This window comes from Triturus cristatus, chromosome 7, assembly GCF_964204655.1.
Source record: "Triturus cristatus chromosome 7, aTriCri1.1, whole genome shotgun sequence".
Classification (NCBI taxonomy): Eukaryota; Metazoa; Chordata; class Amphibia; order Caudata; family Salamandridae; genus Triturus; species Triturus cristatus.
Genome location: NC_140590.1, coordinates 1,523,657,633 through 1,523,674,879, shown reverse-complemented (window position 1 = coordinate 1,523,674,879; position 17,247 = coordinate 1,523,657,633). Strand labels below are relative to the sequence as shown.

General features: G+C 42.2%; 1 protein-coding gene across 1 annotated transcript in view; it reads left to right on the top strand.

The window, feature by feature from the left end:
• Positions 1–813: 813 nt before the first annotated feature.
• The window catches only part of CTCFL (CCCTC-binding factor like), a 232,565-nt gene continuing 216,131 nt past the window's right edge, over positions 814–17,247 (top strand). The window contains exons 1-2 of the mRNA XM_085615156.1: positions 814–913; positions 15,556–16,239. Of these exons, the coding sequence (XP_085471282.1) occupies positions 15,562–16,239 (678 nt within the window). The 5' untranslated portion in view covers positions 814–913; positions 15,556–15,561. The remainder of the gene's footprint in view (positions 914–15,555; positions 16,240–17,247) is intronic.

Here is a 17,247-nt window from a genome sequence, read left to right as displayed (position 1 = left end):
TAAGAGACCTTGGTAACTCGTTCCATGTACATCATTGTTTCAACGGCTACGACTTTATGCATCATTAAAAACACTAATTATAGAAAATCATTTTTACACATATTTGCACGTTTTGCCTATTTGCGAAAACACTGCAACAAAACTGTTACGTAAAAAATGACAATGCAGTGATATAATCAGCTGTCTCGTGTGACAACTAGTAATGAAATAAATTTTCGTTATTTTCACACGATTCTCACACGGTGAGTGAGGCTTGCATTCTCTTGGAAGGCAATTCTTAGTATATTTTACAGCTCACTGGTTACAAATGGTTTCAATCGGATTTCGTTCCAGTGTTTTTTCAAAATTGAGTTACACGCAGCGGAAAAACAAAAGGCACTTATACGCGGTCAATTAAAAAAAAAAAGCAAAAACTGAAATTAGAAGGCAGCATTGTGGCACTGGGGTTCTCACAAGCATGAGTCTCCATTACGGTAGTCCTTCTTCCTTAGCGGGCAATAAATACATTCATATCACATGCTCAATCTAACTAATGTTGGCCAAAGTTTGGTCCACTCTGCAAAAGCACAAATGACGTAGAGCGAAAAATCCTAACAGCGCTACAACAGAAAGTCTCTTTGATTTAAAATACTAAAAGTATAATAAGCAATAAAATGAAAATAAAGTAAATGTAAATACTTGCAGTTTGGATGAATACACCCAGCAATCATAATCTGTGTGTATCCTACCAGGAGCTAAGGGGTTAAAACTGTAGGACACACCTTTTTGAGGAAGCCCATGCTGTGGCCAATCAGGGAGCGCGCTTGAAGATTCCTGATACTGACAGCGCCTTTTGGCACGCGGAGCGCACGTGCCACTGCGGGTTTTTGGACCGAGTCACTGCACCCACTCCTCGACTAGGACCTTCTGTAATGTATGTATCTTATCTCTGGCTTTTGGTGGTTTTGAAGGCCTGCTGCTTGCAGCACCGCCTACCGGACCTCACCTGCTTCGACCGCCCTCGGACCGTCTGCAGGCCCCAGGCTCACCATGCTGGGTCCAAGTCCCCCGCTGCTGTTAGGCAGGAGAGAGACACGGCCGCCCTTCCCCCAAATAAACCCCTCATCATCTCCTGCAGTAACTAACCGCCTACACTTCTAAACCTAAACCCGTAATTTTTCTACCAACTACTGCCCTCCCCATATTTCCCCCACTAATCCACATAAGATTTAATATTAAATATATATTAGTTATTGGTCTTACTCCATTTTCTACCCATTGTCCAGCTAATTACAATACGCAAGGGGCTGTCTTTTAATATGGTTCTGCTGCTATTAATGAGAGTGATCAAAATACGATATTGCCATTTGACAGTAACGTAGGGCAGATCACTTTATCGAAGTGCTTTCCGTGGTACGGGGAGAACTTTTTTTGCAGACCGTAATTGTACGTCTAATGTGTGCTGATGTGTGTGAGCCAGGATGTTTTTAGAGATACCTACCTGCTGTTCTATGTATGTCACGGTAACATTATTTTCTTAATTTAAATATAAATGAAAAATAAATGCAAAGTTATATATTTGCCCCCATTCTTACTGAAAAGCGAAATTACCCCAGCCAACACCATATGGATGGAAAATTGGAAATCATTTCCATTGGGGTCCATTTGGTAACACAGTTGTTCTGTTGCCAGCATACGCTCACTAAAGTCAGTTTTAAATAGCTGACTTGAGTCCCTCTGCCTGTCTTATCCAGAAAATAATTTCTTGGCACATTTAGAAAGGCATAACTGCCATGTTTTAATTCCGCATATGCGTGATTTGTCAGTGTGCATTGACCCAATGTGTCACATTTACATGCCTCAGGTATGATGACTCTTTAGTGGGTGCTCAGAAGCTGTCCAAACCCTGTTTAGTTTTATTGTTTTTTTAATCGCTTTGTGGCTGTGGTCGCAGCTCCCAAATTTGTAATTTGTTGAGGAAAAACAAATGCACAACTGGTGCCCTCAAAGGCGTTCACATCACTTAACATTGGACTTCAGTAATACCGCCAGAGTTAGCATCATAGAAAGTGGCAAAAATAGCAACATAAACACAGAATTTTAACATAACACTAATACCTTACAAAAATAAATATATAACGTTTTTCTGTATAAATTAAAAACGAATGAAGGTGCCACTTTAAATTTGTGCTGAATATAAAAGCTCTCTGAAGTAGTACTGTCCATAATGCTTTCAAAGAAGGAGTTTGTCAGTAGTGTCGAAACGTATATTGATTTAGAACCCAGTATTTAAGTTTCTGGGCCAAGGTTTAATATCCATCTGTAGTGTTAGACATGAATCCATGAGCCCCGCCCATATTACCATCAGCAACTGTATTTTGAATATTAGCACAAGCAGTGATAGCCTGCATTGGTCCTGGAGACCAGTGTGCATAAATGAAGCATGTCAGCATTATGTATTACTGCCCCTTGTTAGCACTAAGTAGGAACAGTCAATAGTAACTGTAATACATATGAATGGCCCCAGGCAGTATCAGTGCTTCTAGGCAGTGTATGCATCACTTTCCTGAGTCTGTCCCTAGTTGTTCGAGGAAGTCAAAACAATACACTTTCATTCATAGAATTAGTTCCAGGCTGTATATTTATCAATAATGTGTCTCAAGGGACCTAGGCAGTAATGTGCATCAGTGACCCAAAGCATTAATATGCTTTAATGACCACTTATGCCCTCTAAGTCATACATGCCAACATTTTAGGACAGGGACGTGGGAGATTTAAAATAAGATATCGGGAGAATGAAAACTCCCCATTGACTTCTATTGTAGAAAATGCAGTTTCAGGCGGGAGACAGCTAAAATAAAGCCATTTTTGGCTTGAAAAATCAGTAGTCTCCCGCCTGGATCAGGTCTATTGGCATGTATGCTAAGTTCTCCTTCCAATGTCTGTAGCATCTACTGCCATGTTTGGCAAGTCCTCTCAGTAAGTGTAACTCCTGCTTTTATCATATCCTGACAATCGTGCTGCTCTCACTCCGAGTACTGCTATACATTCGTGTAATTCCTGCCTGTCCAACTGCTGGCTTTGGCCAACATTGAAGTATACAAAAAGTGATGGACGGAAGGCGTGAATTAATTTCAGCCACTGGTAATTACCTAGGGCCGCATCCCAGTGCATCATTGCCACCGCACCTTAATTTGGACCCAGCCATATGCAAATAACTCTTGACCCTGTCCACTGGGAACAGTCCAGCCGGAGCTGGCAGACCATGTCCTCCCTGACACAAGCTACCTAGCATCGGTTTCGCACTGATTAGGGACATCAGCCAGGTACATCTTGATTTCAGTGATCTGCCTTTCGCTCTGGCTGCAGACATTGAAACGTCACAAGTCAACTCTAATAGTTTATTTAAGTTGTGCAGCTAGGTCCTTTCTTTATTACAGGTAACTAGATACCTGTAATAAGGTAATTAGAAACAAGCATGTTATACCATTTATACTAATGTAATCGGAAAATTAGAGACAAGCTTCTTATAAATGGATTACAGCTTCCCATATATCGTGATCTATAGCATAATAATTCTGTGGTAATTCTTAAAGGCCATTTCTTATAAATAGGTAGGATTAAACAACCCATCCAACAGGGTCGAATCTTACCGGTTTAGATTCGGAGTTTGATAAGAGGACATAAGATCTTGACCCATTTCTAGTGGAAAAGTATAATAGGCAGTTATTGATATACCACCTGGAACATCTAGACCAGAGGTCTTCATCAATCTGTGTAGCTCGACCCCTTGGGGGCTGCGGCGTCCTGGGAAGGGGGCGTGCATTCCCGAGCCTCACTTGTGTCTTTAATCCAAAACGTTTGCTTTCTTTTTTTTAAAAAAAAGACAACCGTCCCGGGATGGCTCATTTCGATCAAATGCTTCAGCTGAAGATTCATTAATTGAGTCTCCTGTGTTGTGAAAAGCCTTCCTGCCAGGGTGCCTGCTTGCCTGAATGAAATGTAAATGTGCACTATTATTTAATCTGCAAGTGTAAAGGGTGCTTGTGAGCTGGTTCTGGCTTTAATTGATTGAATCACTCTGAGATTTGTGATGACAAAGATTTAGTTTTTTGAGTGATAATGCAAAGAGTTAACAACTGGTATCGTAAAACTATTTGCAGATCTTGTAGCAGTCTATCTTATACTGTGTGTAATGCAAGTATAAAAAAATGACTTACATATTCACAGTCCTCTCTGGCAAAGGCTGTGACCTCGTAGCACTACAAATACCAAAGCCACTATTCTCCACTGACCAACCAAGATTAAATTATGTGGCTCTCTGGTTACACACTGACCTCTGCAGTGCTTTAACTAATAGAGATTTCATAATGTACTACAGTGCATTTCCCACTGAGTAACAACTTTTTAATTTTTCATTGAAGCTGCCCATTATTTTATATGTAGCTACCAGACGGTGAAAGACCTAAAAAACATACAGAATATTTTTGGGCTTATTTACGAGATGCTTGCACTGCCAGAGCATTGCTTTTTTTAATGCACCAACAGCGCAAGTGTCTCAACTATACCTATGAAGCCGCACTAAGTCACCCTCCATGGCTTTGCATGAGCTCTTATATATGGAGTAAGACAAAGCGGCGCAAGCCACTGCGTTGCCTTTCTCTGCGCCAAGAAGGCTTTTCTTGGGCGTTTCATAGGGGTTCCCACACAACACTCATGGATTTTGATGCTGCCCCAGATTAGCAAAATCACGTAAACCTGGGGCAGCGCCAAAAACTTACGCCTCCCCAGTGGAGGCATAATAAGGAGACATGTTTTTATTTCATAAATACAGTGCATTCCTACACTTTCACTTTGGCGTAGGGCATCGCAGCAAGATGACCTGCGGTGCTGCCCTGCGCCAGTTCCTCATAAATGAGGCGGTTTATTTTTAGCTATACCTTTGACGATGCCCCCACGCTTACTGACCTTTGGCGTGCTAAACACTGTTAATATTATTTCTCCACTGTAAAAATGATTAGTTGTAGGACTTGGGAGCGTTTGTGGTTGGCTATATATGTAGATGATGAGGAGTACCAGGTTCTAGAAATTTTTGTCAGGAGGGGTCCTTACACCTAAACAAGTTTGACAAGGGGGCCACGGCCTCAAAAAGTTTGAAGACCCCTGATCTAGACTGTAAGGTCTTATGTGACAAAATTAATCTTGTAGTCATGTGTCCATTAGCCTATAATTACAAGCATTATGAAGGAAAGATCTGCTAGATTCCACTGTTTGTATATTTGAGTCATGATTTGTTTTTTTGTATGTCAACCGAATTAAAGATGCTTCTTCTCATATCTTCTTGACAGATTTTGTCAATAAGAAACTCCTGACCAGGAAATGTTAACAAAAGAGTATGCTATCTAGCCTGTGTACTTACCTGGGTGTCAGATGTTTATGATTTCTAGATCCGAGTTCATTATTATTCTGTTAATAATGATCATCTTGGGTCACCTCTGTGCCTTGTGCTTCCAAGTCTTGATATAAAGCGCAAAGGTCATCTTTGCAATTAGACTCTGCCACAGCATTTTTATTTTCCTACACTTCATGATGTCCCTTTGCTTTGCTTGATTTCAAGAAATTGGATTGCATTTTATTGGGCTCAACAGAATAAGATCAGTTATCCAAATGCTTGTAGATGTATTTTGTATTCGACCTTGATACTCGTCATACTGGTCTTACATCACACATGGTAGGTGTTTCAGCAACTTGTTTGTGGCAGAGGGAACTGGATCCTGTTGTTCGACTTGTACCTCATCTGTAAAACTGTGCGTTTGTTAGACAGCATAAACGTTGGGATGATGTCAGTCTTATTCTTCACACCCCCTCAGGAGATGTTATAGTCCTGGTAGCTCACAGTGCACCATTTGCCCTCCTAACCTTACAGGGTAACAAATGTGTGTGCAACCTCAGAAAATGACAACCCTCACTCCCTCAGGAAATTGTGGTAACAGATCTAGAACCTTTTCATTTGGACTCTCATACATACCCGAAATACATGTGCAAGAAATACATAACCTGCAGTTTCAGTATTTATTGAAGCAGTAACATTCTGAGTAAAATACATTTGCTGCAGTTAATAATAGAATGAAATAATTTTGCCTGATTAGCAATACGAGACCTGTGCAGAGGATGAATAATTCCACCATTGTGTTAAAACAATGAATATAGGCTGGCATATATGTGGTGTAATTTAAAGTTCTCCTACCTAGCAGTCCCTAACCTAATTTTGCCTAAGGTGGGTAATCTGCCAAGAATCCATGCCAGTTGATCTAACTCCCCATTACCTGCAGGCAAGTGTCATTAGGCTGCCAGTCTTGGTGTAGAGCTGGACATCCCTTGTGGAGATGACAGGAATCAGGTGACCTGGGATTCCGGCCCCGAAGTGTCAGCAGAGTGCTCCTCTGATTTAAACAAGGAAGCACATTCGTATGTATAATAAACAGTGCCCATGCCAACATGTTGAGGGCTATGTCGGGACGCAATTGTTTATATAAGCTAGATAGAGTCATTGCCTACTAGGCAATATTAACCCATGACATTTTGTGCTGGGAACTTTATACATCATACTGAATGTTCAAGGTGTCATGATAGTGTGTCTACGAAGTTGAATGTAAGCAAATGCAGTTTCTGGGAACACTATCCTTCTGTTGAAGAAACCCACCCTGTGGCTTGAGGTTTTCTTTATTTTTATTACTATCCCACTTCTTGACAGAAGAATCGGATGCTTGCTTTGAGTTTCTTGTCAGAATTACTCTTTATCTGTGGTTTACTAGGTCTGGCTGCCAAATTAATGCTACCCACTGTTGCGTACGTTTCTTTGATAATATTTGGGAATTTGTGTTCCTCCTGTCATGGAGGTATATCCCTAAGGCACTGGTGTATAGCCTGTGCTGGTGCTTCCCCTCGGAATATAACTTAACATTATGGCAGACACTACGGCAAAATTGCACATCAGTTTTATCCACAAGTCAAGGGCAGGGGCTGCCCCAAAATCATTCTGAATCTGTTTTAGCTCCTCTGGCAAAACAGCTAATGAGGGTGTACCATGAGTTCTGGTATATACTGTAGCGAAGACTATACCCTAAGTGGTGCAATCCTTCACCGGGGAACCATCCCCATTGGTAAGCATACTATAAGGATCCTGTGCTTTTCCTGGGGTCCTGTATGGGGAGACACTGCTTCAATCTGACTTGTTTTTTGAGCAATCCAGAACGGGATGTCCTCCCGCCTGACTGGGACTTTACCCATGGCTGCATTAATCATCTACGGGCGATATCTGGTGTAGCCAATTATGGTTGGGCATCTTGAACAGCGCTTTCAGGATTTATGGTAATTGTTCGCATAACAAACTGTGTCAGGCTTCTGTATAGTCTGACTAAGCTGTTATATAATGTACGCATTTGTACTGATTTTAAATGAGCTACATTTGGATGTGGTGTGTAGCCATCTAAGACTGGCCATGTTGCTCCCTCATTGCTAAGGGGAACTAGTCTAACTTCTTCTATATTGTGTGGTAGGGTGCCATTAAACCAATTTTGATGTTCCTAGTATGTTAGTGGTATTTCTAGATGTTCGTCAGCTGTGTAGTTATGTGGTTGCAGTGTAATTGTGAAACAATCTTTTTCGATCGCCTGTAGCTGGGAATTTAACCTATTAATAGAATACCTTCTCCTAAATGCCTCGTGGGCCTCAACCATGAAGGTAACTTCCCCACCCGTGAATGCAATGCCATGTTGTTGCAGCATCTGAGTAACTGCATGTCGGCAGTTTTCAGGTATGTTTACCGCTGCTGCTTCGGCCATCAGAGCATGTGGAAATCAGTGGGGGTACCACTACGGGACTATCCTTTAAAGGTTCAAACTTGAACAACCTACAGCCAATACATAGGGGGTCCCTATTCAGCTGAGGAGGATTTTCCCTAACACCTTGGACATCTCTTTTTAGTAGGTGGATAGAGTTCTTTGGGTATACTAAAGAAAACTACTCAGGGGATCCATATAATAAGAACCTGAGTTAAAAACGTTGGTGGCGCCATGTCATACGACTTGTACCTCATTGGTAAAACTGTGAGTTTGTTGGACAACATAAACTTTGGGATGGTGTAAATCTGATTCCCCACACCCACTCTGGAGATGTTGGTCTATAGCCCTACTCGCTCACAGTACACCAATTGCACCCCTAACCTCACAGGGGAACAAATGTGTGTGCAACCTCAGAACATGACAACCCTGACTCCCTCAGGAAATTGTGGTAACAGATCTAGAATTATTTCATTTGTACTCTCATGCATACCCAAAAGAAATATGCAACAAATACACAACATGCATATTTATTGAAGCAGTGAGATTATTGAGGAAAATACATGTGCTGCAATTACTAGTACAATGAAATAAATTGGCATGATTAGCAATACAAGAACAGTGGTGAGGATTAATAATTCCTCCATTGTGTTTAAACAATGAATATAAGCTGGCATATATGTGAAGATAATGTGCTCCTACCTAGCGGTCCCTAACCTAGTTTTGCCTAAGGTAGGTGATCTGCCAAGAATCCCTGCTGGGTGATCTAACTCCCCATTACCGATGGCCAACTGTCAGCAGGCTGTCCTTGGTGTAGAGCGGACATCCCTTGTGGAGATAACAGGAATCAGCTGGGCTTGGATTTCGGTGTGCCGCGGCCCGTAGTGTCAGCAGAGGACTCCTCTGATTTAAACTCAGAAGAATATTTGTATATATAAAAACAGAGCCCATGCTGACATGTTGAGTTCTTTGTCAGGCCGCCATGGTTCATATAGCTAGATAGCGTCATCGCCCGCAGGCAATAGTACAATGAACTTTATACATTGTACTAATGCTCATGGTGTCATGATACAGGTGCGTACGAAGTTGAATGTAAGCAAATGCAGTTTCGAGGAATACTATCCTGCACTGACATGCACACAAATGTATTTCAAAAGTCAATGTGTGGCAGAAAAAGGCAACTTAAGAATGATGAGCATGAAAATGGCATAGTTTCTGACCGGGCCACGTATGGTTAATGTCCAAGTTTCAAAACAAAAATCTATTTATGATTAATATGTATATAGGTCCCAGATCATTCATGTGTGTAGCCCTTCCACAAATCATATTATTTGTATTTTTAACTATGCATTAGTTAAGTTCATCAAGTTGAAATGCTGTAGAGAGGTGACATCAAATACACAATGCATGGTAACAAAACACCGTTTTTGGGATTGAGAATGGTTTGAGATTACAGCACATATATAACAGTTATGTTGAACCAACAGTGTCCAGCATTGCCCAAGACGTGCCTTGCGAGGTTTTAGGATAAATATGTAGATTTGTTCTGTTGGACTTGGCCCTTATGGCAAGTTCACCCCTAGAACTTTTTGCATTATCCTAGCCTTTTTCCTATGTTGTACTAGTGGTTTTAGGCCTCTAGGCGCTTTCACACTGTGTCCCAGTGGAAAGTGCGTGCGCTCTGTGTATGTTTTTAGTGAGACTGACCTGCCCTCCCATAGGAATGCATGGGGGATCTGAGTGACCGTGTTAAGTCCTGATGTGAGAGGAGTGCAGGGTCGAGTTTGGTATGTGCGAACTCGTGAGAGTGAATGCTGCGCAATGATGTGTGCGGCGTTACGGTGTCTCGTGTAGAAGTGCCACTTCTAGAAGCTGGCCTGTCTGTATAATAAATGTGCAGTGACTGTCTGGCTTGCGATTGGCTGGTGTGTCTGTCTCTAGGAGTCAGGATGGGTCTGCCCCGGTGGTGAGTGGAGAGAGCTGCATGTTGATGGCAGGGAGGAGTACACCTGGGACCTGAATAGGGCTGGGCTTTCCCTACACAATGCTGGCTCCACCCCCTGTGGTGCGTCTGTTGTCCCTGGCCTGTCCTGTGAATAGGGAGAGGGGCTGAGCAAAACAAAGTGCTCAGGAACCAGTTGCATCTGGTTCGCCCCTTCCCTGCACCTTTGGAGACAAAGGATTCTGTGTATAAAAGAGGGGCTGTGACCCCATGAAAATGTTCTTGTTCTTGCTCTGACTTGAATCTACCAGCGGCGTGCTGCTGCTGGGGCCCAGGGGAAGGCTTGCCTCCCTGGGCCCTGCCCTGTCCCTGGATGCCTGATGGACTTCCTGGACCTGTTGCTTTCTCCCTCTGGTTTTGCCAAGGATTGATACAGCCTTCTAGCGCCCTGGGAGCGCTTTATCTTTATTTTGCCAAGAAGAGGAGCGTGTATGCTCTGCAGCGCTCCGCTGCCGTCTTTGTCCCCAGAGGGAATCCCCAGAGAAGGGATTCCCCCATAATGGCTGCTGAGCGGGAGCCCACCCCGCTGATTGATCGTGGTTGCGGGAGCTCAACCCGCTTGTGGGTTTTAATTAGGAGGGAGCCCACCCCTCATTGCCGCATCTTTATTTTATTAATTTGAATGTGGGAGCCCACCCCGCTTATGGCCGCTTATTTTGATTAGTGCGCGGGTGGCCACCCCGCGACTTTGCTTTATTTAGCGGGTGCCCACCCCGCTTATTTTGTATTCAAGATGAGGGAGCCTACCCCTCTTGCCGCCGAAAAGGAAATCACTGCCGCGGCCCGTTTTGCCGTGAAAAACGGAACTCCGGCCCCCGCGCCTGACTAGGGGCGGAGCCTGAGGAGGAAGTCCGGTGTGTGGCGGCGAGGTCGCAGGAAGAGCGGGGCTCCCGTGAGCTGGTGGGAGCCCCGGTGTGGAAAAATGGTGGCCGAAGCTCGGCGGGAACCTACCCCGCCTTCGAGTGCCCTGCAGAGTGCGGCCACCGGTATCTTAAGTCCCGGTCCCAGGAGAGGGACCGGGTGAAGAGCAGAGCACCCGGGAGCTGCTGGGAGCCCCGAGTGAAGAGGAGAGGTCCTGTGCACCGGCCGGACCAAGACTGGCCGCAGGGAGTAGAGTCCTACCTTCGCCCCAGCCGGCTGGGGGGGGAGAGGGGACTGAGGCACCAGTGCCGGTGCCTACTGCCTGAGCGGCCCCACATGGCAGAGGGCCGCTCCATCGGGGGCGTCTGTCGTTTTGGGAGCCAGCTGCTCCAGTGCTTGGGGAAAGTGTGTTTTGGGCATAAGGGAGCCCAGAGGGGCTCGTGCCATGGTCTCCAGCTGCCCCACTTTGCAGGGGTCAGCTGCAATGATGGGGGCACATTGATTTCCCGAGCGTATGGCTCCAACGGTGACATATTGCTCAGAGCCCCGTGTGGCTCCCACGAGGACCATGTCTGTTGTAGACGGGCCCAGAGGGGCCCAGGCTTGCTCATGATTGTTCTAGAGCCCCAGATGGCTCCAACAGTTGGGGACACATTCCATTTTAAAAGCGCCAGTGCGCTCCACAGTATTGGGGGCACATTCCATTTTAAAAGCGCCAGTGCGCTCCACAGTACTGGGGGACATGTTGTGTTTAGAGCCTAAGTGGCTCCAACGTTTTGGCATATTGTTTCAGTGGCCATTGAGAGCCCATGCCTCCTATTTGCCTTCCACAACTGCGCAGCACTTAGTGCCAGCTGCAGCGTTTAGGCCCTATTCTTGTCCCCAGCTGCCCAGCAAGTAGTGGGCAGCTGCTACGTTTAGGTTCTGGCGCAACCTGGACCCCAATGTGACTGAAGTACTATTGTGTTTTAATGCTTATGGTGTTAGGAAATGTACTGTGTGTAGTATGTTTTGCGCACCCTGGGTTAATGCTTATGGTGTTAGGAAATGTACTGTGTGTAGTATGTTTTGCGCACCCTGTGTTAATGCTTATGGTGTTAGGGAATGTACTGCGTGTAGTATGTTTTGCACACCCTGTGTTTTATACCTCTAGGTATGATTTCTGCATAGGAGGTTGTTTTACCTGGTTAGGTTTATGTTAGGGAGATTATACTTCCCTGTGTGATATACGCCCCTAGTGTAATTATGCTTAGGAGGTAAGGTCTAATGCGTTAGACTTATGAGAAATTGCATGATGCCCCTGTGATTTGTACAGGATAGGTTTTATACCTGATTCTATTGTGATAATGCTGAAGTCATTATTGCGCCAGTGGTTACTGGTTGTGCTCTACAGTTATAATTTGTGTTACAGTTGGTATATGTTCTGCATTTACAATTGGTGATTTGTGCTAATTCTGACAGTGGTCCATGTGGCCCTGTCTTGTGTAAATAGTCCCCTGTAAAATTCTGCCCAGTGCCTGTTGGCACAGTGTAAATTATGTGATTATCATCTAATGTGTTTATTATAATACAAAGGCTATTTTTCATATATAACCTTGTGTGGAGTTTCTTTTGTGGTGGGCCTAGGGTGTTGTTGCTGTGTGCGCGCGCAAACGCTTTACACATTGACTCCGGGATAAGCCTGACTGCTCGTGCCAAGCTACCAAGGGGGCATTATTATTACTCTAAACTCTTGGGTGACTTAGTGTCCTAGTAACTGTTTTCTCTGTTTTTAAAAAACATTTGAGCATAAACCATTTGTTGACAGTTATTATGAACTAAAAGAAGGAAGTATTATTAAGTAAATACTGATCTAATTATGTTTCGGGAATATATGTTTGATGCGGTTGATGTGTGCTTATTGGTTTTAATGGAGATTCTAATCATATAATGGAGATGAATGTTTATTACTTGGATTTATTTTTTGTCGGAGTCACAATGTTCGAAAATTATGATTTTGAAACTAATCTTTAGATTATAATTTTTTTATATGTACTGATTGAGTTCCTGGAAGACTGTAAGGTTAGGTCTTCCCGTGCAGGCCTTGAAGCCGATCCAGATTTTATCAGGGCGAGCTTTATTTAGGGCCTACTCACTCCTGGTGAGCTGACAAACAGGTGTTTTGTTTCTCTCAAACTGAAGGAGCATTAAAGATGCCTTTAAATCTTCGTTTTATCTTGTCACATTTATTCTGTGTTCAGAGACAGTGGTCAAAAGACAGTTTACATCTACAATTACTATTCTTTCTCTGATTGCAAAGTGAACTGTCTGACAAAATACGCTGTGCAAAAAGTGGGAAAAGAAAGGCTGTATGATGTTAATGCTTAAATCTAACATGCTTAAATAACTAAAAGGAGGGCTGTACAAACATTTCAAAATACATTTCAATAGCTATGAAAGCCGTTGTTTTCTCATTACGTGTGATTATAAAAAATATTTTAATAGGATGAAAACGAATAAGATCACTCTACTTGGTGCTGTGCAAATGATAAATATGTTTGCTGAAACCCAATTTCCATAGATTATTGTTTAAAACTGCATGTTAGTGGGATTTCTTTTTGGCTATTTCAATGGAGAATGTTCTGTCTGTAAATGACAGTGCACTACCACATCATACTTTACTAATATATTTATTAAAAGTGAGTTTTTAAAGAGGAACTGAGAAACATTCGTCCCCCTGCTCTAATGGCAATGCTATTAGTGAACTAAGAGGCAAGTCAGTGGTCATGTGTACCCTTTATGTGGGCTAGTATCTTATTATGCATGGAGAAAACGTCTATTGCATCAAACCAAATAGATTTTTTGTACAGCAGGAATGCTTAACTCACATATTGGAAGGTGCTGTTATATGTGATAATGAAGAAAAAGGTGGCTCTGCAAATTAAAATATTTGCCTAGGATGACATAATGAGACCAGTTTATGAGTCAAGTACAATAAGTCGATTAGATTATTCAAGTTATTAGACCTGCTGGTCGAGTAACATTTTTATGATTTATCAAGGCCTGCCATGAATGAGATATTGTGTCAAAAGGTTATATGTTAAAGAATGTTAAGATAATGTGGAGAGACGTATGCAGTTATCTCACTATTGTTATTGAGGGTGTTATTGTAATAACGAAATGAAGTTGATTAGGAGATGTGTAAATATTAGTGGACTTAAATGTTTTTAATGGTACTGTATTGTTATATATGTGTTTTACAGCCCTGATGAAGTCCCATGTGGGGAATAAACACATTGCTGGGCTCTCATTGTCTGTTTTATAGGAAGAAATGAAGAGTAAAAGTTGATAAAGTATTTTTAATCAAAGGCATCTAAGTCTATTTATTGGACATTTCAAAGTATATAGCTATGCTTCAACATTATGGACTTTTAAGAATCCGATTTATATAACATGTGAGTGATTAATTTGAGAATTGGACTGGATGATCAAGTGGTTTTCCTTTGTGAGATTATTCTGGAAAATTGATTGGGGAACTGTTGCACTAATCAATCTAACTAATGAATTGTCCTTTGCAGAATGCATTCTAAGGTGCAAGCAGATTTTGGGAATGCTGAAGCAAAAATAGTAATCTAGATTATAAAGCTGGCCACATTTTTCTGTTGATGCAAAAACAGGTTTGTGGCAAAGGCAAGGGAGAATATAGTCAGAAGGTAAATAGATGGACTGAAATTCTTATGAGAATAGTGGAACATGGCCTTGATGGTGCTTGGCACTGGGTAGTCTGTGAAGTAGTGAGGCAGTACAAAATTAGGTATCTACAAAGTTATTTGTACACTGCATTTAGGAAAGTTCCAGAGTTTTTTCCCTTTGAGACGTTTCCAGAGTTCATGGTTTTACCTTTGTTTATGTAAAGTATTTCTCTTCTCATGGAGATAATTTTCACCCGCACAGTGAGATCATTTCCCCTTCAGTTGCACCTAGACAAGTTGAAATATGTATGCTGGTTTACCTAATGTGGAGCTTTTCTGTGCACAGTGATCTTATGCAGGAGATGAACAATAAGGGCCGGTTTCAAAAAGATGTGTGCATGTGTAGGTGTGACTTAGTCTCATAGTACTTCAAGCACATTATTAAATTACCTGCTTACTCCTGTAAATGCGGAGTAAGATGAGTCATTGTCAGATAGATCTTTATATATCAGGCTCTAAAAATTGAATATGGTGTATATCTTAAGTAGAACCATGCTGTTATGTGTTACATACGAATATGCAACATAAATGATTTCAAAAGGCATGTTCTCGCTAAGTAAAAAAAAGTGGAAAGATTTTCGTGGACGTCTGCAGAGATTGCAAGGAAACTTTCAAACAACCCTTATAAAAAACATGTCATTGAATTGATTCTTTTATGGGGTGTAGCAAGGAAAATTTAAGTCCTCAGCAAATAGATCCGAAGAAAAGTATCTTGTCTCTGAAAGAAGAAGTGGATGAAGATTCTGAGCAAAATTGATTTTTCTAGATTGGAAGAGAGCCGAATCCACTGCCAGTGATGCCCTAATCCAAAACTGTTTATCTAAGTAGGTGGAGCACTCGAACAAAATGCTTAATGTAGAATGGTAATTGTGGTGTTGGGAGGTTATCATCAGAGGCGTAGATGAGTATTACATGTTATTTTGTACGCGGTATTGATTGTTAAGGTCTGCAGAAAGGTCACATTCTATCTGATTGTATCATTGTAGAAGTTTTCAAAAGTGGTACAGATGAACACATGTATTATTAATATCATCAATATAATGTTTAAAGTAGGAAGTATGAAAAGAAAAACTAGCATATATGTTATGTTTAAGTTGTAACGTGTAATTCTAACCATCAGTGTGTTATCTCCTCAAAACAGGCTAATATGAACTGCACCCATAAAGATCCAGAGCAGTTTACAAAGATTAAACAAACAAATGCCTTTTTTGGAAAGACCTCAGGTGGGAAAGCAGACAGGCTATCCAGGATAAGCAAGAAGCACGGTGTTTGTAGAAGAGAGGGGATGAAAGAGATTCATCCCTGTGATGTTAGCACATCTCTTATCACTTCAGACCTTATGAGTAAAGAGACCTATAAGGACCCAGTGACTGACTCAACCAATGGCGATAATCAAATTATTACTCTTCAGCTAGTTAAATTGTTGGCAGAGGAGGACCATCTCAACATGGGGCAATTTACATTGCAACCAGGCACAGGCGTGAGCGTGCCTGCGGGCAGGATGGACTGGCAACCACTGGGGTTGATATGTCACCCTTGTCCGAAACAGACCAACATGCAAGAGCTGAACATTCCATTTGATGGGGATCTGGAGTTCCATGCAGTGCGGCAGCCATGCAAAGGAGGCAAACTTCAGCTGCATCTGCCTGCTGTCAGTGGCCCTCAGGCGGAGGAGATCCATGCGATTAGGACTGAAATCTATGACTTGCATGATGTGTCAGTGGAGATGGTGCAACTTCCTTGTTCGCCAGACAAGATTGAGACACACAGTGATGCCAACACCAATCGTACCCTCCCTTCGGGTAAAGGCTTGGAACTTGTTGAGGTGATTAAACAAATCCATATTGTGATGTACCAGCATGCTGCTTTTCAGCTCCTTCTGTGCATTATATTGTAAAATTGTTACTCAGATATTTATCTCTTCGACTGCTATAAGGCACCATGACAGACTCTCAAATTCCTGCATGTTTGGCTACAGGTAGTTAGGAAGCCAAATGCCAGATTCAGACTCGAGAGCATATCACCCAACCCTTAAATGCTTCTATTTTCTAAGAAACAAGGAACCAGGCCCAATTATAAACCCAGCACTATTTACACAAAATTGTATTGTCATGCTTGAAAATAAATTAAAATACATTAATGTGATATTTCCTAATTTAGCTCCCTCAAACCTGCGGGAGACTGTTTTTGGAGTAAAAACGTAAACACTCCCGAATAGAAAATGATCTATATACAACACGAGAAGCCATAAAAATTCACATGCTTTTCAGTGGTCTATGAGAATTCCAAAGGCACATAACCCTTCAGTTTAGAGAATACTCCTAGAGTGGCTGTTCAGGAATACATACCTAAAATAACTGCCCTAAAGGACCAGCTGATCCTGTCTCTTCTCTCACTTCCCTAATAATCCTTCCCTCACATTTGGCTTACTGCTTTATGAGACATTGATTATTGAGTGATCTGATGAGAATTCTACGTCCTCTCCTCTGGGTGGAAACAAAAGGGCAGTGCAACTCAGGCCCTCCCCACATCTAATTAATGCCTTTGACTGCTTGCTAAGTTCTTTCCTGCTAGTTTGCTTTCCTTTCGAATTTCCCATCTCATTCAAACCTTTGCCATACAGCTTCCTAATGTTTTGGATCTTCTGAAATATAGGCAGAGAATTCCTTAGGATTCTTCGTGACAAAGGTATTTTTGCTTGTTTGAGAAATTAGGATATGTCATTCAGTTAAAAACTGTTTGCAAAACCAGGGCAGATTTGAATCCCAGCTAGGTCACTCAGTAGTTCACCCATTCAAGGTTGAATACATTAGTTATTTTGAGTAATTGCTAA